We start from the raw sequence: 27817 nt of genomic DNA on the forward strand, positions 1-27817 counted from the left end.
GGGACCCAGAGAAAACCCATGAGGTTGGACAGTCGGGTGGTCCTTATTTTGTAAAATTTTGAAAAGTTACAGGGTTACCTTCAATTCATGTTGGAATTGATGAGAACAATTTTTTAGAGGGTTTGAACAAGATGTGACTTTTTGGCATTTTTTATTTTTATTTTTATGGAAAAAAATTAGGCATGAAAGTAAATGTTGTTTCCTGGTTAATTAGAATGTGAACAAGACAAAAATAATATCTATAAAGCCACAGAAGTGATTTATACAGAGGTTCGAAAATTGGCAAAATCAAGATTTTTTCCTTGAAATTGTGTGTTTTTCCTAGACCTGTACTAGATCGACATTAACATTTGAATGACCAACATTTTTTTAAAAACTTAATGCAGATAAGACAGTGTTTGGTTATTGGGTCTTCTTTAAACAGGAAAAACTATATCCATTTATCATGGATACCACGATCTTTTTCTCACCTCAGATTATTCTATTGTTGGATTGTGTTTGCCAAACTTAACATTATTGAAAAGATTTTTAATTAAAGTCTAATTATAGTGGCAAGCAGATTTGACCATCTTCACACTATGTCCAACAGAGGATTTTGTGGAGCACCTCATTGAAGTTAAAATCTGTTGTTTTAGGCCTGTGAATGAAAGCTAATTAAATGGAGAAATGAATAGTACTGTATTAGTAATAGTACTGTTGATTAATGCCTTATAAAAACATATTGTCTACTAAAATTTAAGTGGGCTATTGTATTAAATTAATTAGCTAAGCACCACACGCAAAACAAATAGCAAATAGGATAAGGCTCTGGTGGGCGGTATAGAAATGGTTTGTTGATAGTTAAAGGGGCGTAACTCCAGTTTGTTTACCTTTGCTATGCTCTTTTGCGGTTGAGGCCAAAATGTAGAAAACATGCAAACATGGCACTTTGCCTTTGGTGATAAAAGTTTTTAACTGGAAAATATGCTGTAAATTAAACTGAAAATGGATGTGGAAAACGAAGAAGAATTTTGTGAAGTTGTTTACGAGACACTAAACACAGCTTTTGGGCATAAAGAATTTAAAACTCCATTACAAAAAGAAGCTGTTTTTGCCATTGCACAAGGTTAGTACAGTAGCTTAGCCTGCCTTAGGTAGTTGAGATACTGACGTGTTTGTTTTTAGCTACGATTGGGTGCCTTCAATTTTACCTGGCAAACTCAATTTCTTTATGAATGAGTGTAACAACTCAAAAATATGATAATTATGACGAATTAAACTTACAGAGGCCAATGTAGTGGTGCAATGCAACTACAGTATCGCCTGAAGCGGTATTTTTATCCGACTTCGAGTCCACTATTATTGAGTAAGAGACTTAGCTACTTTAGATTGTCCATCCAGATTTATAAGACAACACTAAAAGGGTTAAAACTAAAACAAACAGTTTACGAACAAATATATATTAATTCAAAATTCAACTATGTCATTGCACAAAATATAGGACGGTTGAACTTCCACCATGTTGTAAAAATAGTCATCAATATGTCTTTAGACCAGTTTTAAGAACAGCCCCTTGCTATCAATAACACATCAGTGACAGGACACTTAATCTCATGGCTGTAATAGGTTATTTTAGAGAAATGTTGCATATACATACAACAACATTGCTAAAAATATTTAGATAAATTTGTGTATAGCAATGAAAACATTGCTCTTTAAAACGTTGATCTGATATGTGTTTAGCAATGAGAACGTCCCAGGTGGTCAAGAGTAGAGTTAACTTTTCTTTATTTTAAATGACGTGTAAATATCAATATGGTGATAGAAATTGATTGTTAGTGTTTACCGTTTATGTTACATGTCAACGAATAATATTTATCAGTCTAATGTACATGTAGAATCCTAACAGATTTCATGGTAGTGTTACATACGGTACACAATAAACTCATAAAATGAAAGACATTTGGTATAATATAAGTGAATGTGGGTAGAAGAACTGGAAAAGTGAGGATATCCATGTAAACTTTGGTTCACATATAAAAACCCTTGACAGTTGAAATGACTGAAGTATTGGGTATTATTTATAGTCAATAAGAGAAGATTGATTACAAACTTTACCCTACAATTAAAGGTCTGTCTCAGTCTGACTTCCTATAGTCGTAGTATTATTATAAGTATTGATTGAGTACCGTAACATCTGTATTGAAATCAACAACTTTTCAACTCTGGACTACTTTAAGCAGTTATCAAAGGAGTTGAGAAATTCTGCAAATCCATTTTAGGCCATAAAATGGGATAATATCAAATATAATAACTCTAAAAGAATAAGTGTAATAGTCAATACAAACAGGCCTAGGACAATTACATTGCAAATATAATTAATTACATTACCTGCAGGTACCATTACACAGACTTTCTCATTCTAATGCAATGTAATCAATTATTATGACCCATTGTATTATACTATATAAATATCAACCTTTTGTACAGATATTTACAATGACCAACAATATCAAACTCAAAATAATCTTTGATTCACAATGATCAAAAAGTTTATCTAAAATATTGAACACAGTATATTGTATAAAAAAGTAGGGGGCCACGGTGGCTATAAGTAGGTAAGATGCTGGCTCGCTAGCCTGGAGGTCGGGTGTTCGATCCCTGCATTGGCCGAGAAAGTTCATCAGGATTTTGCGACGGGGTTTCCCCTTGTCAGTTGTGCAGTACGGAGGGCCTGACAAGGACAGCTGTCTAGTCATTTGGATGGAACGAAAAACCGAGGTCCTGTGTATACATTGGTGTGCACGTAAAAGATCCCTTGACAGTGAATTTGATATAAGAGTAGGCCATAGTGCCACTGCCCGGGGCACAATTTCCCTCATCATAGCACACTGTATGGTGTATGCCCGTCTTCATTAGGAGCAGAACAGTACGACCTTAAACCCCATTCCATTTCATTTAAAAAAAAGTATTGAATGAAAATCTTTAATATAAATTAGTACACTGATGTTGTCTGTAGCACTCTGATGATAAGCTTACTCAACACTGAATTGTTATATATTTTCAGGAAATAAGGATGTTTTTGTCAGTATGCCAACAGGAGCTGGTAAATCTCTATGTTACCAGCTGCCAGCTGTTATTGGTGAAGGTGTTACCCTGGTTGTCTCCCCTTTACTAGCCCTTATGCAGGATCAACTTGAACATTTGTCAGCCAAAGGAATACCAGCAGAGACTATCAATTCTAAAATGACCACAAAAGACAGGAGTCGTGTTGTTGGAGATTTGCAATCAGCGTATCCCAAAACTAAGCTACTTTACATCACTCCAGAACAGGCAGCCACAGAAGTATTTAAAGGATATTTACAGAACTTAGTTCAAAGACGTCTTTTGAGTTACTTTGTTGTAGATGAAGCTCATTGTGTATCACAGTGGGGACATGACTTTAGGCCTGATTACTTAAAATTAGGAACACTTCGTTCAAAAATGCCCGGTGTTCCTTGTATAGCCTTGACAGCAACAGCCCCAAAACAAGTTCAGGAAGATATTCTGAAACAACTAAGACTAAAAAATCCAATTAAATTTAAAAGTAGTTGTTTTCGCTCTAATCTGTATTATGAAATTACACTGAAAGAAACATTAAGGGAACCGTATAAAGACTTGTATGATTTTATTAAAACCTGTTTCGGATCTCTTCCAGAAGATATGAATATACCAGATTGGGTAAGTACTGTGTATTTCTGGTTAGTGCTAAATGATAAGGCCAGCTCAATTTTTCGTCATAGGTCATGAGATGTAAACAGGACTACCGCTAATCCCATCTCGCCAACAATCACGTGCCCTAACCTTATTTACATCTCAGCAACCTTGACAAAAATTGAGCTGGCCTTTACAAATAGATTTAGCCATACATTTCTATTCCTACCTTTTAACATGTGGATTGCAACACAACCGAATGGTTAGCTTGTGCGGCGTGCGCGCTGACAAGTAAAACATTTGACTAGTGTGTTAATTGTGTTACTCCTATTACAGACATCATATGGTTGTGGTATAATATACTGTAGAACTAGAGATGGTTGTGAAGAGGTAGCAATACAACTGAGAAAAAAGAATATAATGGCTAAAGCTTACCATGCTGGATTAAAAGCACAAGATAGAATCGATGTCCAGACAGATTGGATGGAGGGTCGAGTACCAGTTATTGTAGCTACAGTTAGTTTTGGTATGGGTGTTGATAAAGCTAATGTCAGGTAAAATTTACCAATGATATTTAAGGTATTGATCAATCAGATTAAAATACAGATCTGTATTTCGTTTCATTTTTTTATACTTTCAATGGTCTCTACTACGTGAAGATCTGACCGAGTCTAGTGGAAGTTTGTGTCAGGTGTCATATGAGTGGCTTTTGAACCTATGACGTCAGATATTGATTAATCAATCAGCATTGATGTTTCTAGTGGCTTACCCACAGTTCAGTTCGCCTCGTACCAAAAACTCGCCGTAACAGATCCTAGTGTAGTAAAGACAAGTAAAACAAAATTTTGAACTATAAAAACGAAACGATATAGGATCTGTGTTTTAACCAGATTGGGTATATATAATGGATACCGAATTTCAATTAGTAAATAAACAAAACCACATGACACAGAATCCCAGCAGACAAACCCACGTATAATACACATCACATACTTATATCAGACATTATAAGCACTATCATATCAAGTGAAAAGATCTGGCAGCCAACCGCAACCATCCACTGTTCTGTAAAGTATCAGGTTTGGAGTGATACAGACTTGACTCAAAATGAAAACATCATGATTGACTGAGTGTTTACGCTACATCAGTTTAAAGATCTCTTAGGATATGACCGCAAAATCACAAAAATACATTGCTGATAAAGCTCTTAATATTATTACCAAACCTTACCGAAAATTCTTGAATTAAATTCTGTTTTGAATTGTTTCAGGTTTGTAGCTCATTGGACCATGCCACAATCAATGGCTGGTTATTACCAGGAATCGGGTCGTGCCGGTAGAGATGGTCAACAATCATTCTGTAGGTTATATTATTCTAGAAGTGAAAGAGATAAAGTAGCATTTCTTATCAATACAGATTTAAAAAGACCAAAGGTATGTTCATGTATGTCTTATACAAAAAAAAATGATTTGTGTGCTTAGTTCGGGAGCCACGGTGGCTAAGTGGGTAAGATGCTGGCTCGCTAGTCTTGAAGTTGCATGTTCGATCCCTGTGTTGTCCGAGAAAGTCCATTGTGATTTTCCGGCATTGTTTTTCCCTTGTCAGTGGTGCAGGACGGAGGGCCTGACAAGGACAGCTGTCTAGTCGTGTGGATGGGACGGAAAACCGAGGTCCCTGGAATATACTTTGGCATGCACGTAAAAGATTCCTTGGCAGTTGGAATTTGATATAAGAGTAGGCCTTAGTGCCACTGCCCAGGCAAAATTTCCCTCATAGCACACTGTATGGCATATGCCCGTCTTCATTAGCCCAGTCAGAGCAGAAGAGTAGGACGTTAAACCCCATTTCATTTCAATTTTTTTCGAAGGTGCTCCTGGATTGTGTATGATTGATATAGGTTGATATATGGGTTGTGTATAGTTTATAATCGACTTTTCTTATTGAGCCACAGTGGTTCAGTTACTAATCAGCTGGCTCACTAACCAGGAATTCTGTGGTTCAATCCTCTTGCTTTCCCCTTATCATTGGTGACAAGGACCATGTCTAGTTGTTCGGATGGGAGTAAAAAACTGAAGTCGCATGTATATGTTGGCACGCATGTAAAAGAACCCTTAATAGTTAGAATTTCAAATTAAGATTATGCCGTTACGCTGCTTTCTGTGCAAATTTCTCTCCGTGCAGGATGTATGTCCGTCTCAATTAGCCCTTGTTGGTGTAGACCAGTCAGACGTTAAATCATATTCACTTCTAGTATTCAGATATAATGAATACAGTTTTAAAAATCTGACTTGTTTGGTGTTCTTATTAAAACAAATTGTTTCTTATTTAGTTCATATTCATTTTTATCCATTATGACATTAAAATGTGTCTACACAGTAGAATTAATATATAGAAATTACTAAGAATTCTTATAATAGTCAATTATTATTTTTAAGAATGTACAGACTGAGGAAAGTTCATATTGGCTAAGTCTTTTTATGTTGAGTTTTGTTTAATAAATTTTGTTGATTAGTTTACAGTTTAAGTTGTTTTATTACAATATTTTCTTTATTTTAATTATTATTATTACAATTTTGATGTTAATGATATGAAATGAAGTTGAAATTTTTGTTTTTATATATGTTTCAGCTATATTAATAAACACTTTAATGAACTGATATCTTCCAAATACAGTGTGGGGGGGTGGAGGACCGAATGGTTAGCATGTGCACGCTATATTTAGTCAATTGGCATGGTTTCGAATCCCTGGTTGTACGTGACAAGGAGTTGGGTTTTCTATAGGTCCTCTGGTTTCCTCCCACTGCTAAAAGACCCCTACGCACAGCGAATCATTGAAATAAAATTGAGCCATGTGTTAGTCCCAAAGTGACATAGTTTGTGTCTAGTGGACATTATTAAGCGCTCTCTCTCTCTCTCCCTCTCTCCAAATACAATTGGCTATTTATCTCATGGATTAACACAATTACCTATACTTGAAAAGTTTCCGCATTTTTATATCAAATTTTCGTTTCATTTTACAATTTGCAGAAAGACATGGCCGCCGCTAAAATGCGATCTAAAGCAACTATGGATGGATTTAATACATTAGTAGAATTTTGTGAGAAACCTAAGTAAGTACATGTAAATACAACATTGACAGCTTCCTGCTTACTAGGCTTGTTTATCAAGTCATACAGAGACACATTGAAATATCACAAGTCATGGATTGTCCTTGTCACCAAAACCTTGTAAGCATGCTACATGTCACAGCTTTTGAGATGGGATTGTTTGGCTAGTTCTAAGACACAACCTTGGCAAAATTCAGTAAATTCCCCTGTCACAAGTCACAGTTTTTAAGATTTCTTTAGACATGGGATAGTTGGATGGCCAAATGGTTAGCGCGTGCGCGTCATGTTTTATCATAAGGTCTGTCATTGAATCAACTAATGTGGTTTCGATTCCCTGGTTGTACATGACAAGGAGTTGTGTCGCCTGTCCAACCTCGTGGGTTTTCTCCGGGTCCTCTGATTTTCTCCCACTTCTAAACTTCTAAAAGAAATGAAATGAAATGGGGTTTAACGTCCTACTGTTCTGCTCCTAACCTGGGCTAATGAAGACGGGCATAGCCATACAGTGTGCTATGAGGGAAATTTTGCCCGGGCAGCGGTGCTACAGCCTACTCTTATATCGAATTCCAACTGCCAAGGGATCTTTTACGGGCACGCCAATGTGTACACGGGACCTCGGTTTTCCGTCCCATCCGAACGACTAGACAGCTGTCCTTGTCAGGCCCTCCATCCTGCATCACTGACAAGGGGAAACCACGCCAGAAAATCTGGATGAACTTTCTCGGCCAATGCAGGGATCAAACACCCGACCTCCAGGCTAGCGAGCCAGCGTCTTACCCACTTAGCCACATGATCCCCCAACTTCTAAAAGACCCCTACACGCAATCAAATTAAATTGAACCATGTGTTAGTCCCGAAATGACCTAGTTTGTGTCAAGTGGACATTAAACCCCATCTCTCTCTCTCTCTCTCTCTCTCTCGCTCTCAAGACATTCTAGTCATATGGAGAATCATTTCAAAATTCAAAATTGCATAACTTTTTTTTTCACAGAAATTTTATCAAAATCCATACTCACCCTGCAACAGATAAAGCAGAATGAAAAGATTACATTATTAAAATTTATTACTTCTCAATTGTTCACAGATGTCGCCATTGGAATTTTACTGATTTTTTTGGTGATGAGAAACCTGATTGTAAAAAGATGTGTGATGTGTGTAAATATCCCAAGAAAGTAGAACAAGATTTACTGAATTTAGCTACTGGAGGTCATGCTGCTAGAACAGCTATAGCTAAAGCTGATGGAGGTGCCATTGATCCAGAACTTTATGGTGGAGGTAGAAGAGGCGTTAAAAAGTTTGTAGTATTCTTTAAATATTCTGTAGTTTGTAGTATTCTTTAAATATTCTTTAAATATTAAAAACTTACACTAACATTGAGGAGGTGTTCTAATGTAAAATTTATTCAATAGCAGATAAGAATTGGCTGACACTAGATAAGAGAAAAATAGAAAAGGCCTGTGCATTCCCTTGTTTTTATTCATTCTCTACTTAATAAAAACATGGTAATGCACAGACCTTTTCTAATTTGTTTATTTTCTTTTATCTAGTGATAGCAAATTATTTTTTTTTGGAATTGTCAGATATCCTCTCATCGTCTCATATAACAACTTTTCATCCTCAGCGGAATTATCAGTGAAATGCAATCCGACCGTGTGTCTGTTATCTCTCGTTACTTCAGTTAGTTATGTAGAAGGATAACTCGTGTTTTCCTTTTGCGTTCGTCACTTCCATTTCTTGAAATCTTCATTTCGCATCTATTGTAGCAACGATCTCTGTGTTAGAATTATAATTTTAATGTGTTTAACCAGTTCTATCAAATATGTGATAATGGCTGACACCAATATTGTCCTTTAAGGGAAAATGATGATTATGGTGGAACTGGCAATGATAGTGATGATGAGAGAGAAAGAAAAGAAAAGGATGATCAAAGAGAAAAAGCTCAAAGGATGGCTCTCATTAAAAAACAGTTAAAATTACGGAAAGGGGGTGTAAGTGTTATTTATAATTTACTAGCAGGATACCCGGTTTCGCTCGGGGGTCATAACTCCGAAACCGGAAGTGGTAGACTAACGTCACCTGGCCTATGTTACTCCCTGGTCCAAGCTACCCCTATACCCCAAATTTCAGACTCGGGGCAGACCTAGTGTAGCCGCCAACCCCGAACAGACAGACAAACAGACAAACGACAGTCACAAATATTAGTATAGATTGTCTTGGGTTGGGTTCCAAAGATAGCAATTAAATTTTTACAGTTCCGTACAACTAAAATACCTAGACAGATTTTTCATGCCAGATGAGAAAACATTAAGAAACAGTCCTAAGGCATACATTTTATTTTTAGCTATTTTCTACATGTTTTATCTGTTTTAATTCTGTATGTTTTTAAATCAGAATATATGTAAATGACTGAAACATTTTCTACTTGTTTTCTGGCAGAATACAAGTGAAAAAGAAGACTCAGAATTTGAAGCACCATCATTAGATTGTCCGCTGAGAGATGCTGCTAATCAGAAAATACCTAAATTAACCGTCAAGGTATGTGTAGTTCTAGATGTAGATCTCTATAAAGGATACCTGAAATTTTGATTTGTTTGATGTTGATACAGTAAATATGGCTGCACGAGCGATGAAAGTTTGCAGTGGTTTTAAGTCTCGATTTTAAGAATGATTACACACTAATTATAAAACAAACCACGGTTAATTAAATTGCTTAAATGTTAATCTTTTAATCTGTTTGATGTTAATCTTCCGTGGATTGTGATTAGAGCAATATACACAAGGATAATTAATTGACAGTGGTTTCCATTCGTAGACTACTACTGTTAATTTTATTATACCCGACATTTTACATCACAACGTGCACAGTTTCGTCGTATCCGGGGATTTTATGATATAGCACAAAATATACTACTTTTCCTGCATGCAAAATGACTGACAGGTCTAATCCAGTTTCAGTCGTTTTCCAGAGCCCTAGGTCCTGACCGGCATTTACAGCCGACATGGAACCCACTTTCTGAACAGTAATTCTGCAGAAATCTGATAGTCAGGCTATTTGTATCATGTCTGATAACCTGTTTTTACTTTTAAAATTAAAAACAACCATAGTGTTTTCCATTGGTCATGTGGTCTGATGCATGCACTCAGTGCCGGACTGGTGGGTCGAAGGCCCACCTGTCAGGTCATTGACCAAGGCCCACACAAGTACGCGCCGAAGGGGTATCACGAGCGCGCCAAAGGCGTGCGAGCGTCTTGTGGGGGGGGGTCTCCCATCAGGAAAATTTTTAAAATTGACAACCGCAAACCAATTTTCCAAGCATTTCAGAACAAAGCAGAAGAAGGCAAATTTTTGATTTCCTGATACAATTAGATAACATAGGCTTAGGCCCACTTTTTATTAATGAGCTTAGGCCCACCTGTCACGGACAGGTGGACAGGTGGGCCCAGTCCGGCACTGCGATGCACTTTAGCTCACAAGGTCTGTCATTGATCTAAGGCTTGTACATGACAAGAAATAGGGTCACCTTCCAACCTCCACCAACTGTCAAGGACTCCAATAATTATTGAGATAAAATTGTTGATTGTAATATTGGACTTTAAACCCCATTTCTCCCTCTCCCTTTTTTTATGGTTGTCAAATCCATGATTGTCCTGTCTACAACTTAAAATTAAAGAAAATATCAAATATTGCTAAGTTCGATATTTGATTTTAAAACATTGAACATGTATAGATCTGTACATATTTTTATTTTCAGACAAGAGAACACTGCTTTGAGATGTTAGAAAAATCTCTTTATCAGAACTTTATAAGTTTCTTTGAGGGAGACTCGGACAAGCTGAGAGCTCGGGATTATGAACCAAGATGTTGTGCCTTAGATTTAGAATACGCTTCTTTCAATAAAAATAAAATAGGTAACATCTATAAAACCTCCGTTATGAAAACTGTGTCAGAGATCAGAAAGTGTACAAGAGAAAAGACTCTTCATTCCTGTTTTATAGCAGAAGAAACTGTTGCCATGGATACTGAGCCAAAAGTTTGCGAATCTGCGAAGGAGGAGGATTTTGGATTTGCCGCGCTTAGTTCGGAATCAGGATTCGTCAGTGCATCGTCACTAGTGACTAATGTTAATTCCAAACATTCTACTAGAGGGAAGAGTGAAAAGAAATCACATAAATCTTCTCTAGGACAATCTACTTTAACAGGTTTTGTGTCTGCATCCTCCGTATCCAGGTCTACTAATATAGCAGACAGTTCTAGAGTTTCTCCGCCCCCGTCACCAATTAGTTCTAGATTACAACCAGATGTGACCCCTGGTCCCACTGCTGAAAGGTCGTCTGATTCAACTTCTCCGGTATCACACACACCCTCAAAACCATTCCCACCACAGTTAGTGTACTTCTTCGAAAAGTTGCCAGATAATCCTAAAATGTTAACAGATGATGAAAAAATAAAAACTTCATCAGAAGATGAAAAACAATGTAAAATAAGACCAGATGAAAAAGATAAACACAAGCACAAAAGTGGTTCGAGTACTAGTCATAAACATATCAAAAATGGAGAACATGGTGATCGAAAGAATTCAAGTTCCTCTTCTACCAAAAAGAGTTCTTTAAAAGATAGTTCTAGAAAAAGGCCACGTGATGTAAGTTTTAATGACATCCATTCGAGTCAACTGGTGTGGTTTCGATTCCCCGGTTGTATGTGACAAAGAGTAGGGTCACCTGTCATGGCCCGTCTTCATTAGCCCAGTCGGTGCAGAACAGTAGGACGTTAAACCCCATTTCATTTCATTTCATTTTGTATTTTCTGATACGTTATTCGAAAGTTTTAAATATAGGAGGTAATTCTAAGCTTTGTATAGGAGGTCATTTTATATAAGAGGTAATTGTAAGAGGTAATGTATAGTTAGCTAAGGAGATTATTATAAACTTTATTAACAAATTCCCTTCTATTACAGAGTTTATCATCTGTGCCAGAATCAAAGAAACTTCGTTGGGGGAGTTCAACTGAAAAATCTTTTAAAGTACCTGATGAAACAGAAGAATCACCTTCAGTAAAAGCATCACCAAATAAAAAAAATAAAGTTATAAAGCCTGATATATGTGAAACTGTTAGTTTAAAAGGAGCAGCTGATTTAGTTGTACGATATTTAACACCATATTATCAGAAGGGAAGATTTGCTACTAAGGTAAGTTATCTATTTGAAGTTGTCTCCCTTGTATTATACACTTACTTCTCCCTATCCAGTCTTTATAGAAGATTCTAAATCAAACATGGGCATGTATATCAAACATGGGCATGTATATCATGTATATCAAACATGGGCATGTATATCAAACATGGGCATGTATATCAAACAATTATTAGAATGTTAAAACAGTTACATATTTCTCTTCATTTATGCTTGTTAAAAGGACGACCCTTATAAAACTGGGGGGTTGGATGGCTGAATGGTTAGTGCGAGCACAATGTATCATAAGGTCTGTCATTGAGTCAACTGGTGTCGTTTCGATTCCCCGGTTGTACGTGACAGGGAGTAGGGTCGCCTGTCCAACCTCCTGGGTTTTCTCTGGGTCCTCCAGTTTCCTCCCGCTGCTAAAGACCCCTACGCTCAAGCGATTTATTGAAATAAAATTAACCATATCTTAGTCCCAAAATGACCAAGTCTGTGTCGAGTGGACATTAAACCCCATCTCTCTCTCTCTCTCTCTCTCTCTCTCTCTCTGTCTGGTCTCAGTATACTGCCAGCACTATATAAGTCTCTCTCTATCTCTCTATAACTAATAAACAAGCTGTGTTGTTTGCTCCACTGCATGGAAGATATTTAAATTGGGGCCTGTCTGTAAAATAGGATATGCTTGAATAGTAATTTCTAATGTAGCGAGTATCATGAAAGTTTGTACATGTACTGATATTGAACGGAAAGGCGGTAATTTTCTTTAACATCGAGGGTATATGACAAAATCTTATGTACACAAGTCTTACTCAGTTACTGTGTGCTATTATCTATTTTTTTGTAACCCTTTTTGTCTGAAATCAAACTAGCTTTTGATTAATGAGCCAGTTCATGAAATTCAGTTTTAAAAAACTTATGTATTTACCTTTAATGAATCGTGCTGAACTTTTTTTTTATAAGAACCGAAATAAACTCTTCTTTATCTATGATTATTTATTTAATTGTAGTAAAGGATAATCAAATTATAGAATATATTATAAGGATTTATTATACAAGTAATTAAAGTAATTCAATATACTGGTAACTGTTATATTTATTATACAAGTAATTAAAGTAATTCAATATACTAGTAACTGTTATATTTATTTACAGGAATTATTTAAAGCTGTAGCAAAGAGTATAGCACATGAATTATCTGAAACAATTAAAGGTCTTCCAACTACAGGTATGTTTGTTATATATATATCTACATCTCAGGTATCAGTTATCTATCGGGTTGATTCATCTTTAAACACTCTACAGGCTTTATTCTGTTAGGTTTTCAATGTGGGCGTATATTGTCGTCGCCCCCGGCCGGCCGGCCGGCGTCCACAATTGCTTGTGGATGCTCTAGAGGCTAAAGTTAATATCCGATTGACTTTAAATTTATATACAGTGTTTAAGGCCATGATACGAAGAAGCCTATTGATTTTCAGCGATTTCCGATAATTACTGCCAGAGTTATGACCCTTGATCACTTCAAAAAATCTTGTGGACGCTCTAGAGGCCAAAGTTAATATCTGATTGACTTTAAATTTATACACAGTGTTTAAGGTCATGAGACGAAGAAGCCTATTGATTTTCAGCGATTTCTGATAATTACTGCCAGAGTTATGGCCCTTGATCACTTCAAAAAATCTTGTGGACGCTCTAGAGGCCAAAGATAATATCCGATTGACTTCAGATTGATACACAGAGTTTAAGATCTTGAGGCGTACAAGTATATTGATTTTCAATGAATTTTTATGACTTGGAACAGCTAAATCCATGATACAGTATTAAAAGTTTTGTATACAAAACGTTAGCATGGGGCAGAACTTTATAAAAACCATACAAATTCTAATGGTTTTCTGAGTTGTTGCTCTTAATCAGATTTTAGTGTATTATAAATGTTTCATTACCGAAAAAAGTAAAAATATGCGACAACTCTTGTTGAATGCCCGGACGATTTAGCTGCTGTGGGCCTATGTTTCGTTGCCTGGCAACCTATCTTTTCTTATGCTAGGTTCCCACTATCACGAGTTGTGTTACGATTGAAATTGTGGTTTTATTTGCGGAATAATCGTGGTGATCCTATCAGGTCTTATCATATATTGAGGTCATTCCTTGCAATCTTGTCAGTGGTGCAGAACAGAGGGCTGATAAGGACAGCTGTCTAGTCCTTCGGATGATACGAAAAACCGAGGTCCTGTGTATAATATATTGGAATGCACGTAAAAGATCCCTTGGCAGTTGGAATTCAATATAAGAGTAGGCGATAGTGCCGCTGCCCGGGCAAAATTTCCCTCATAGCACACTGTATGGCGTATGCCCGTCTTCATTAGCCCAGTATAGGAGAAGAACAGTAGGACGTTAAACCCCATTTCATTTCATTTCTTAGCAATCTTGTTGATCGTATGGAAATGTGTTCGAATGTATCTGCACGTAGCAAGCAGATCGTGGACTCAATAGGGACAATCCTATCGCAACACATCGCATAACAGTGGCAATCTAGCATTAAAAATTCATTTCCTGTGATTGTTGAGAGAGAAATTCTAGCATGAATTTCACAGTTTTACTTTGTTATTAACATACTAGGCCACGTTTTTGCTGTTGAGTATTGTTGAAACCTGCAGATATTGTACTTTTGGCTGGGAAAAGGCATTGTGTTGATTGATATTAAATTGATCTTTGTAAACACTCCACATGTATATTGGATATTCTGCTAGAACACGTTCTATACCACATTAGTATTTAGATATTCTGCTAGGACACGTTCTATACAACATTAGTATTTAGATATTCTGCAAGAACATGTTCTATACAACATTAGAATTTAGATATTCTGCTAGGACACGTTCTATACAACATTAGTATTTGAATTTGATTTGGTATGTAGAAGAATGTATGCATTAAATTGAAAAGCTGAATGTTTGCGTGGAACTATAATAGATAATTATATCTAAATCAACCAAACATGTAGTCATTTTGATTACATTTAATCCTAAATATAGTCAATATTTAAAGATACATTATGTAAGATTTAGATAAAAGCTGACCATTCTTGCTATAATAGTTCGAAAATAGATAATGCAAAATGAATATATTGAAACTTTCATTCAAATTACTTTATTCTGAGCCAAGTTATCACTGTTATAGTTTTGACAAGATGTGTGCATTGATTGTTTATTATCGTAACTGCTTAGTTCCAGACTTGGCCTCGCTTCATTAAATGACAAAGTCCATAATGGTTGGCATAACAAATTTCCTCATGCTGTGCAATATAGATGTGTATACATGATTTGTTATAGTTGCCAAACTATAAAAATGAATTGGTGTATATTCCAGTAAACTCATATTCTTTCGTTTCCTTGAGTAGAATGTCAATTAGTTATTGAAGTACCGTTAAAGTTACCAGCTCAGAAATAAAAATCTGCATATGAAATTAGAATGCCAAAATATAACGGAATGGTGTATTTACCTTTTCTACAAATTTCAGCTCAAAATATTGAGTCGTTTGGACGTGAACATCAAAACCGCTTATCCAGGCATGTGACCCTTTTAAGATTTTGGGTCAATTTTTCCGTTGGTTGACCTGATAATAATCTATTGCCGTTTCTTTAGAGATCTATACAGTGCATGACTCACATGCTGTACTTATAACAAAAGGTAAATTTCATCTACACGTTATTTTTATCCAGACACTGTATAATACAGCTTGGGACACCAGTCTCCATTTCCAGATGAAGACTGACAAGTTTAAGTTGTTTAAAAATGTATCATGTATATTGAGTTTGTTGTTCGACCCTAAGGTAGAGGATTTTAAGGGCTTTTAACACAAAATTAAGCAGTTTTATTCTCTAAAATATAATCGAGACGGGCCCTTTAAACTACTTTTCATCCAACTCTTTAAGAATTAATGATTTGCTTGCAAGTAGGCGTTATCATTCAAAGATTATCTTATCCTTAATCCAAATGTAAATATTATTATAAATTCAAATATCGGATTTCATCCAGGTATGATAATATGGATTACTTGGCAACCATGTTCTAATTATAATCTACATAATATGAACAAATCTGTGGTCAAATTTTAATAAATTGAAGGACCAAATAATAATAATCATGAACATTTGTAGAGCGCCAAATCCATCCAAAAGCATGCTCAAAGCGCAATGAGACAATAGTGAACAGAAAGTCTAATTCTCATAGCATTCGCGAAATAAGTGAGAGAGAGAGAGAGAGAAATGGGGTTTAACGTCCACTCGACACAAACTAGGTCATTTTGGGACTAACATATGGTTTAATTTTATTTCAATAATTTGCTTGCGCGTAGGGGTCTTTAGCAGTGTGAGGAAACCGGAGGACCCAGAGAAAACCCATGAGGCTGGACAGGCAACCCTACTTCTTGTCACGTACAACAGGGGATTCGAAATCACGCCAGTTGACTCAATGACAGGTCTTATGATACAGCACGCACATGCTAACCATCCCCCCCCCCTCCCCCCGCACAAAATAAGTGAGCTATGATTTGAAAGTTATTATAAATATGTTTTAGTTAAGAATGTTTTTCACTCCATCATAATTTCTTGACGTAATGAATTGTGTGATATTTGTTCATACAAGATAAAGATGTGAATATCTTTAAGGATAACTTATCAAAAACATTTTAACCATTTTGTCATGTTATTGTTTATGAAATCCTGTAGTTTGTTCATGCCAATACAATATTTGACACGTCTAGTAAATAACTGAAAATATGGCAGACGCTACTTTTGGCATAGAAGTTGTATTAAAAAGAAAATATTGTACACATGCTAAAGGTATTAAATTTTTGTATCTGCAGCCTATTTTAAAGTGCCATTAAGTCTATGGAAGCAAGAATTATTTGTTGTCATTAATGTTCTTTTAATCATACAGGGGGGGTTGGATGGCTGAATGGTGAGCGTGTTGTATCATAAGGTCTGTCATTAAGTCAACTAGCATGGTTTCGATTCCCCGGTTGTACGTGACAAGGATTTGATTTTCATCATATCGACCTAAGTAATGATGATCAAAATTCAATCGCTAATATCTTGTTTCAGAGTGAAGCAATTTGACTGACATATTCAGCTTATTCCCTTTACATTATCTAGTTTTTAACTATTATAGTGAGAACTGCCAGCTCTTTATCTAATCTCCCATAGTGAGATTTTTAGAAATCTGTTAACTTTTGTTGTGTGTATCTGACATGAGGGAATGGTTACCGATTGAACAGATCTTCATCGTATTATAGGGGGGTTGGATGGCTGAATGGTTAGCGTGCGCGCGCTTTATCATAAAGTCTGTCATTGAGTCGACTGGCGAGGTTTCGAATCCCCGGTTGTACGTGACAAGGAGTAGGGTCGCCTGTCCAACCTCGTGGGTTTTCTCCGGGTCCTCCGGTTTCCTCCCACTGCTTAAGACCCCTATGCGCAAGCGAATTATTGAAATAAAATTAAACCATATGTTAGTCCCGAAATGACCTAGTTTGTGTCGAGTGGACGTTAAACCCCATTTCTCTCTCTCTCATCGTATAATAGTTTTAACATGACATTATAGTTTTAATATGACATCGTATGTGTATCTATAATTGAGCTAATCATCTAACTAGTATATATTTGTACACATGATCATGTAGTTGCCAATCGAAATACTGCTTACAAAACACATATTACTGCACGACTTGACTTTAAATTAATTAGATAATAACTCTTGATTCTTATATAATTTTATATATTTAAACACCGATCATAAATGAAATTGGATTTAACCTGGAGAGGGGGGGGGGGTGGATAGGATCTTGTTCCTCATGTAACTTCATGGGTTACCACGCCCGTGATAGGTTGTATTGTAACAATCTATATTGTATCTCAATAAAAATTGGGACATTATAGGAAGGGGTCATAAAGTGAAATTTCAAGTTTAATAAGCTTGTCTTGATTTTCATCTTAAACATGTTTCTTAAAATAAAAAGGAGCTAATTCATTAATTAAATGCCAATTTATTTAAGTCAATATTCTGAAATCGAATTCCCAACTATGCTTCATTAAGCTGTAGGTGGAAGATCGTTGATTTTATAATTTTTCTCTATTTTCAACTCGTCACATATTAGCCATTACCAATAATTAGCTATTTAATCTTTTCTAAAAAAAATTTAGAATCAGAAATTTTGTTTGTTTGTTTGATATAATTTTAATGTATGTGTTCATTTTATCAATTTAACCTTTTATTGATTTAAGCATATTTTGAAAAATATCTCGTCCTCAAGTAATTTTGATAATATCCCAGCCTGAGGATTTACATAAAGAGAAGCTACCACTGAAAACAAAATATTTCACACATATTTATATCCAGGTAACAAGCAGGTGTTGTGCCTTACAAATTCTGATAACAAATATATACCAGCGTGATACTGAAAATAATACTCATGCCAAACATATGGTGAGAGTTAGCACAACTTACTTTTCTTGGTACTTTATTATAGATGTTTCTAAGAGTAGAATGATGTAATAATGATGATGTTATTTTCTATACCTATATTATTATAATAATAAGTAACGCACACCTTACCTTGATTAATATACATATCTATAGTATATATTGTGTTTGTCAGACTGTCAAGTTATTTTATGTATTCCTTTCATCATCTCCGCAGTCTCAACACTCCATACAATATTATGATTATTGTACTCGGGTTTTTAAGATATTCTGTCCATGAAAACAAACGTTTGATTAACGGACGTAATTAATTAACTCTTCATTATTATTTGTTTGTGTCTGTTTTGCCGTCCTCTGTAGACAGATTTCAATTTATTATGGGTATTGGCATAGGCGTACGAGCTGGGGGGGGGCAGGGCGGGGGGGGGCGAGCGGCCCCCCATTTTGGGCACCAAATGCTGGGAAAATTTGGGCACACAATTGTATTTTGTAAAAGTTGTATAAAAAAAAGATATTGTGTTCTTGAATGTGTCCAATTTAACAGCGAATTTATTATTATTATGTAACATACTAAGAACCTAACTACATTTTTTGGGCACCAACCACCACCGCCCCCCCCCCCAGTCAAAAATTTCCTCGTACGCCTATGGGTATTGGTATATTTTGTTTATAGTTGTCAGAATCGTAATACAAGGATGAATTGAGATTTAGGATAAAATAGGATAATATCTGTGCATATTAAATTTGCTTGAGTCACTTGAAACATAAGAATCTGTAAACATATAATAAATAGATAGTTTTTATAACAGTATATTCCAGTTAAAGTTGGACCTACTAATCCTACATCAATAATAATTCATATGAAATCAGACTGTGCCTAACTACTATTACTTAAACTGCCTTAGACTAGTTCGTGGAGGTGACACAGCTATTGTTGTGACTTGAACAGGTTGGGTTGGTCTCAGATTATTTAAATCCTGTACAGACTTGTGTATATTTGATATATTGATAAATATTTGATTTGATATTAAATGGAATGTTTATCTCTTTACAGATGTATCAAAGACTGTGTGTAAGTGGATCTAGTCTTATTTATTGCTTCATGTCTTTTCTTCACCTAGTCTTTATATTCTAATATGAATCTTCTAATATGTTTGTTGTGTGAACGTTCTAATATGTTTTTTGTGTGAATCTTCTAATTGGCTGTTTTGTGAATGTCCTAATATGTTTGTTGTATCAATGTCCTATGTGTTTGTTGTGTGAATATTCTCCGGTTTCCTCCCACTGCTAAAGACCCCTACACGCAAGCGAATTATGTAAATAAAATCAAAAAACCATATGTTAGTCCCAAAATGACCTAGTTTGTGTCGAGTGGACATTAAACCCCATTTAAAAGAAAGAAAAAAAGTGTGAATATTCTAATATGGCTTATCTGTGAATGTTCTAATATTATGTGGCTCTTGTGTGATTGTTCTAATATGGCTCTTGTGTGAATGTTCTAATATGTTTGTGAATGTTGTGATATGTTTGTTGTGTGAATGTTCCAATACGTTTGTTTTGTGAATGTTGTGATATGTTTGTTTGATCAATGTTGTAATATGTTTGTTGTGTGAATGTTCCAATATTGTAATGTGTTTGTTGTGTAAATCTTCTAATATGTTTGTTTTGTTTGGATTTTGTTGGTCTTGTGTCTAGAAAAACATGATTCTATTGTCAAGTGATTAAAATATTTTTTAAATTCTTCATCTCCTTTAAAGACTCAACTCATATAGTCAGTAATAATTTTCGAGTAAAGCAATATTTAGAGTAAGCTTATAGATGTTATTATCTTGCTTTCATATGTGTATGTAGCCTAGAGTTTTACTACTTTAGTTTTCAATACCTACATAGCGCATGGCTTTTTGTAACCTGTATAATGATATGGTTATCTATTTGTGTGTATATAATATTTTTTTTAAACAGTACTATTGTTTAAACCTTGTTTTAGTGTGCCAGTACAACACATCTGTGCTTTACTTCATTATTTCACTTTCGTGTGTTTTTTTTTAAAATTAACTTCCACATCGACAGCTTGTAGGCTTCTAGGTATATATAACAGTTTTAAACTTGTTTTTATAATCCTATTAGTACACTTGGTGCTATACTGGACATCTACAGTTAGATTATGTTGTCTACTACATATGATCTGGTTTTCTTTCAAATTAGTGAAGCTACCACCAGAATCGTAGTCTTCATGATTTTTTACAAACCAGGTTCAACTTATCAGAGTAGTATTAGGTCTAGACCTTCAGATGGGCAAGAACACCAAATTAATGGTGGGTGTAAAAAATAATTGGTTCCAATTTGAGGAAGATTATGCTAAAATTATTCTCGTCTGGATCGGGTGTTGTGACTGAGAAAGTTCCACAGGTTTCCTCCTTGCCAGTGATACAGGACTGATCAAGAGCTGGTAATAAAAACCATCTAGCTATTCAGATGGTGTCAAAAACCGAGGTACTGTGTACACGTTTGCCTGCACGTAAAAGTACCCTTGACAGTTGGAATTTCCATCATAGCCCACTAGTCTCTTATAATTTACTCTCTTTTAGGGATCAAGCACCTGTTTTATAGAATAATCTACCATTTTGTTTAAGATGTTGTACATCTCTATATTCTTTTAAAAAAAACAACTTAAAACACCCTTATTTAACCAGGCTTTTAACTGACTCTGTATACAATCGTTAACATGTTCATAATCTTGTTGTTTATTTATGATTACATTGTCACTTTATAAAGTGCACCTGAACATGTTATATGAAAGGGTGCACTATAAATATGCTGTAATAATAATAATAATTATCTCGGTTGGTGTAGAAAAGTAGGATGTACCGAGTCCCGTGTATACATTGGCTTGCACCTAAAAGATCCCTTGGCAATTGGAATTCAGTATAAGAGGCCATAGTGCCGCTGCCCAGACAAAAGTTTCCTCATAGCACACTGTATGGTGTATGTCCCTCTTCGTTATCCTGGTTGGTGCAGAAAAGTAGGACGTTCAATATCATTTCATTTACATTTTATTTAAATCCATTTCTTTCATTGAAAAACTATAGTTAAATGTTTTTGTCTACATTCTATATAGATAAACATATATTGATTGGTTTAAATCTCTGTCACATGCCAACATCTGTCTAAAATGTGTAAAAATCCCATTAATATAGAAGTATTTTATAATATTACTTCATACATTATGTTGAACGACATTTAATAAAAATCAATCTCTTAGATGTCTGTGTAGCTGAACATTGACTCTTGAAATCTTCTGCAATTCCATTTGATTTACAAAAAAAAAAACCAACATGAGAATTGATCCATTTTAAAGAGGTAATGTTGAGATGAAAGATGCTCCAACTTCCACCAGAGTCAGTCATTTGTAAGGAAGTTATAAGGAAATAAATCTTCGTTTACAACGTGTGTAAATATCTTCTTCAAGAGACATTATCACTTATAACCAGAAAACTAATTAATACTCAAAATAACTGTATTATGAATCAAGTACTGACCAACTTAAAGTATTTAGTGAGCGCATCCTGAAGAACTGTAATGTGTATAACACATAATTAATCTTGAAACATCACAGGGAGCCGTGTGTGCTCAGTGAGTAAGACACTGGCTTGTTAACCTAGAGGTCCCATTTTCGATCCCAGTATTTCTCAGAAAGCACCTGGATTTTGCGACATGGTTTGTCCATGTCAGTGATGCAGGGAGGAGGGCCTGGCAAGGAACAGTGTTTAATCATTCGGATGGGATGATAAACAGAGGTCATGTGTACACATTGACGTGCACGTAAAAGAACCCTTGACAGTTAATTTAAAATAAGAGTAGGCTGTAGTGCCGCCGCCTGGGCAACATTTCACTCGTAGCACAGAGTATGGTGTATGTCTGTCTTCATTATTCCAGACGGAGCAGAAAAATAGGACGTTAAACTGTTAAAGCCCACTTCATTTCTGTATCTCACCTATAGGTTGGTAGATCTGTCATAGCTTTATATACACCATCATTCCAAGAGTTGGACAGTCCCTTTAAGTCGTAGCTAGTTTTTATTGGCCTTCATGTAGAATTTAATTTACACTGCTTATTTTACATGAATGTTGTAAGTAAAAACCAACAAACTGAAAGGAAATAGTATGTTGAATCTTATTAATCTTATCAGACTCCATGTTTTCTCTACTAACGGTTATTATTGATTATGTAAGTGTGAAATGTCTGTTCGAAATTTGATGAATAGTTGTTGACTTGATTTTGTCACGTAATCAAGATTAAGAATGATAAAAAAAGCATTTTGTTTAATATGAGAGTTGACATGGTCATGGTTGTTGAGTAATAAATTGTTTGATAGATAAATCATATTACGTCAGTATATTAGTTGGTTTACAGCAGTAATAGGGGTGGGGATGACAGGTTGAAATCATCTTCAATAGAAAGGGGTTGAAATGAACAGTGGCTTGCAATAGGTTGTTGATGCCCTGGCAAAGTTTGATTGTTTGACCCCCTGAAATGGATGCCCCGGTCTGTCACACCCTCTGTCCCACTATGCACACCGATCACCCTACCTCCACACTGTTTCCCCTACCTGCACACTGTTTCCTATACCTGCACACTGCTGCCCCTACCTGCACACTGTTTCCCCTACCTGCACACTGCTGCCACTACCTGCACACTGTTTCCCCTACCTGCTCACTCTATCTGTACACTGTTCACCCTACCTGCACACCGCTCACCCTATCTGCACACTGCTCACCCAACCTGCACAAGTAGTAGGTACGTGACAAGGAGTAGGATTGCCTGCCCAACCTCGTGGGTTTTTTCCAGGTCTTCCAGTTTCCTCCCACTGCTAAAGACCATGCCTGCAAGCGAATTATTGAAATAAAATTGAACAATATGTCAGTTCCGAAATGACCTAGTTTGTGTCGAGTGGACGTTAAACCCTATTTCTCTCTCCTCTTTCTCTTATACAAAAAGAATGATATATTTAATTTATCGAAAAACATGATCTCTATATCTATGGTTATATTATATTTTATCACAAGATGACTGCCTCAAGGTAAAGCTATTATTCTCTTTTCCATACATAAAATTAATTAGGATACTAAAGACTTGAGTGACTAATGAATTTATATGTGATATTGACATGTGTTGAAATATGTCTGGTATAATCAGGTAATGAAATGTTTGAAGTAGTATAATATAAGTAGATCTAACAGCTGGAAGAAACTCTTTTATTTAATAGACCAACCAGCTGAATCAACTGCAACATCTTTTGATGTATTTAATGGTTTGTCTTACATATCAATATTATAGAATTCCTTACTTCTGTTGACAGCTGTTGTGGTCAGACATGTTGATAGCATCTAAAATAGTACATACTACAACCAACAAAACATCAGATATAAATGTAATATGCCAGTAAAGCAGGTGTTTATTCCTTGTTCATAATTTATATACAACTGTTTTTACCACCAGTTCTCTTAAATTAATAAAAACATGACTCTAACTGCATTAGTTACATTTTTTTATATATATCAAATTAACATAAACGCTTCAATACAGTTGTTGAATTAATTTGATGTAGGTTCTTTATTTTACAATTTGTTTGAAAAATAAACACTCAGTCATATACCATGGCATGTAAATAAACACATGGCAAGATTTCTTATCTTTATAGTAAACATAATGCCAGCAACTCAGCCAATATAAATATCTGTTATGTTGAAAATATTGACAAAATGAGTGAGCTTTATTAATAAGACATCGTTGCCAACCCTTTTTAGTAAATTGCCTAATTTTGTAATGCATTGGATCATGAACAAAATTTGTTTTAGTTTTTGGCAATTTTGTCATCATTTGGCATGATATGATGATATTAACTGAACAAAACGATAATTAACACTATATGTTAAATCATATGAATTAGTTTACGACCGGGTTCAAGTGGTCAGTCCTTGGCCAAACATTACAACAAAGGCTATGGTTTATTATTAGACGCGCCTGTCCAATTGGCCTAATTGTCAACCCTTTTGAAATAAAGTTATTATTATTATTATTATTAACCTCGTGGGTTTTCTCCGGGTCCTCCGGTTTCCTCCCGCTAATAAAGACCCGAAAGCGCAAGCGAATTATTGAAATAAAATTAAACCATATGTTTGTCCCGAAATGACCCAGTTTGTGTTGAGTGGACGTTAAACCCCATTTCTCTCTCTCTTATTATTGGATGGGAGGTTGGATGGTCGAATGGTTGGATGGTTGAATGGTTGAATGGTTAGTGTGTGCACGTTTTATCATAAGGTCTGTCATTGAGTCAGCGGGTGTGGTTTCGATACCCCAGTTGTACGTGACAAGGAGTAGGGTCGCCTGTCCACCAACCTCATGTGTTTTCTCCAGGTCCTCCAGTTTCCTCCCACTGCTAAAGATCCCTACACACAGGCGAATTATTGATATAAAATAAGTGGATGTTAAACCCCAATTCTCTCTTTATTATTAGGCATAATTTAAATAGGTCATAAGCGGATATCTTTAAGTAAAAATTATAATTAAATGGCATTGGTTTGTTTCAATTTGAGATGTTAATATTATTAATGGTTAAGATATTACTATTGGAATAAATAAAAAGTCTTTATTTTATGTTACATCTGATGACCTTGGTTCATTCCCAATATTTTAAAACAATGGTATGAAATTATTATCAATGTTGTCATATAGTACAGTATAATCATGTCATTATTTCTGTCATGAACCGTTCATGTTGATTTGTGTTTGCGTATCACTGAAACTACATGTAGTTGTGCATTACTTTATTGATATTAAAGATACATTAGTTAGAATAAAAAAATAGATGGTAAAGAAAAGAAAATATTGAAAATTTTAGTCAAATTACTTTATTCTGAATGAAATTATCACTGTTGGAATTTTGGACTAGAAATAGGCTGCGACTGCAGACGATAACTCCACCCATATATTCTTGTTCAATTGACAGATGATAACTCCGCCCACATATTCTCGTTTGATTGACAGAGGATAACTCCGCCCACATATTCTCGATTATCAAGTAACATCCTCAATGCCTACGGTACCCTCGATTGTCAGTCATTTCATTGGTAGTCTCCGGTAGTGACATCAGTGATTAATGGTAAATGTTAGCTTGGCCAGCCATTTAATGATTTAATTATTAAATAGGGCGACTGTTTAAATCCAAGCTGTATCCAAGCCATCATAGGGTCTACAGAGTTGGTTTTGCGCTTGTTATGTAAATAAAGGTCTAATTAATAATTTCTATAACATCTGAAGCCTATAGAAAGACTTGAAATAGGCAGATTTAGCTCTTGACTAATGTATCTTTAAAGAATGGTTGCACCCCTTCAAATACAGCATTATTTATTTTGGTTGTGTCTAGTAAACTTCTTTGTTGAAGGGCTGAGGAATAGTTATAAAATTCTGATCAGTTATTGGAGTTGGTGAAAAGCAAGCACTAATTGAGTTTCAAGAATAATAGTCTTTGATTTTAAAATGATGTTGATATTTGAAAATTGATGTTTATGTAATTATTCAACTCGAGATGTTCAATAAGACTGAAGAAACTCTTCAATATTTTAGAATATTGATTAACTTTTGTTGTTTATTTTCAGGTAAAGAGGAAGCTAAAAGACTCATAAGAGATTTCTTTAACCAACATGATAAAATAAACAACATGTCCGATCTAGAAGACTGGATCAAAAAATAAAATCTTATGTTTCTAATAAATTGTGTGATATGATTTGCTTATATAAATTACTCATTTGTAACGGATTGTAATTTCTTTAATAATGTTGTCACTTCTGTCTGTCCATCCATCCTACATCCACAATTTGTTGTTATAAGTTCTAGAAACTAAAAGAATTATCATCTTATCGACTTGAAATCAATATTCAGTGTTTTTGTTAATAGAGCAAAGAAGCCTAATAATTTCTGAAATTTTTATTATAATGGGTTGTTGCTCTTGATTTATTTTTAGTGCCTTGTAAAAGCTCCCATTACCCACAAAGGAATAAATATGCAACAATCTTTATGGAAAGCTCTGGCGACTGAGCAGCTGTGAGCATATGTTTCATTCCCTGTCAACCTATCATTCTTTTTGAACACCTTGAAGTGGATGCATATATTACTACTATTTGTGTAAGAAGTTGTCAAGAAATGCACAATTATATTACCAGAAACACTTTACCATATTCAAAAAATGTTTTATTTATGAGCTATCCTATTTATTATCTTACGTTTGTCATAAATGAATAACTGTTGAGAATACCTGTGTGAGTTTACCTGTCAGTAATAATTGTTTTGTTTAGAAGAGTATTGTTTGTATGTTAAGTATGCTATTTATAATTGAGATGTACCGCACATACTGAAGATATATGTTTATAAGAAGAGACAGACAATATTTGTACTGTATGTTGGTAAATACATTATTTACCAGAATAACCAACTAGTTAACTAAATTGTCTTTCACTTATTGGTACATGTATGCGTTGAAGATAAAGGGATTTTTTACCCAACTCCTATAAATAAAATTAAACGACATCCTACTTTTCTGCAAGGACCAGAATGATGAGAACAGCCCGCATTAAATTCTAAACAACTAGATCCTGTTTGTATACCAGGAACCCCTTCTGTATATTAGTGATGTCATATCCACTTAAACCAATCATTTATAGGTTAATTTGGATTCAATTTCAACATTTTAAATTTCATTAAATGGAATGGTATTGATCCATTTTAAATTTGATGGAGGTTATATGTTAAATGTGAATTGTGTACTAGTATCATCTTATGTAAAGACTACAAGCTTGTAATAAAATAATACTCATCAAGAGGCACTTAATTGATTCACGTAAATACTGGTATGTTATCTATTAAAACACAGATCCTATTTCGTTTCCTTTTTAATAGTTCAAAATTTCGTTTTACTTGACTTTACTTCATGTAATAGGGGCCATCGAAAGTACCCAGTATAAAAAAACAAAACGAAATATAGATCTATATTTTAATCAGATTGTATAGGAATGGAAGGTAAAAAATCCCTTTGAAATGTATGTTCCTTTGAAAAAGGTAACCAATTAAGTTTTGAATAAATGAATATGTTAATTTAATTACAGATTTATATTGATGTTAATTAGTTTATTTTGAGTATGTTAATTTTGACTGGACACAGATGGTCAAACAGTTATATTAAACCAATCCTATGAAATAACTATGGTTTATATGATGCCTTTTGTTGATGAATTTGTTATATATTTGATACGTTATTATGTAGTATGGTAATCATATGTATAGGGGTGTTTTTCTCTGTAGAATTATTCAAAGAATAAATACTCGGTGATG

General features: G+C 35.0%; 1 protein-coding gene across 2 annotated transcripts; it reads left to right on the forward strand.

The window, feature by feature from the left end:
- The first annotated feature begins 902 nt into the window (after window positions 1-902).
- LOC126829981 (ATP-dependent DNA helicase Q5) lies at window positions 903-27817 on the forward strand. Of its 2 annotated transcripts, XM_050560174.2 has the most exons (13): window positions 903-1105; window positions 3047-3699; window positions 4009-4226; window positions 4943-5105; window positions 6700-6782; window positions 7864-8073; window positions 8635-8767; window positions 9216-9314; window positions 10532-11419; window positions 11735-11965; window positions 13106-13178; window positions 19485-19502; window positions 26089-27817. In XM_050560174.2, exons 1-13 carry the CDS (start codon window positions 985-987, stop codon window positions 26181-26183), a joined length of 2985 nt encoding a protein of 994 aa, XP_050416131.1. In that variant the 5' UTR covers window positions 903-984; the 3' UTR covers window positions 26184-27817. The 2 variants fall into 2 exon arrangements, with proteins under 2 accessions (XP_050416131.1, XP_050416132.1); XM_050560175.2 differs by lacking the exon at window positions 19485-19502.

Source organism: Patella vulgata, chromosome 8, assembly GCF_932274485.2.
Source record: "Patella vulgata chromosome 8, xgPatVulg1.2, whole genome shotgun sequence".
Classification (NCBI taxonomy): domain Eukaryota; kingdom Metazoa; phylum Mollusca; class Gastropoda; family Patellidae; genus Patella; species Patella vulgata.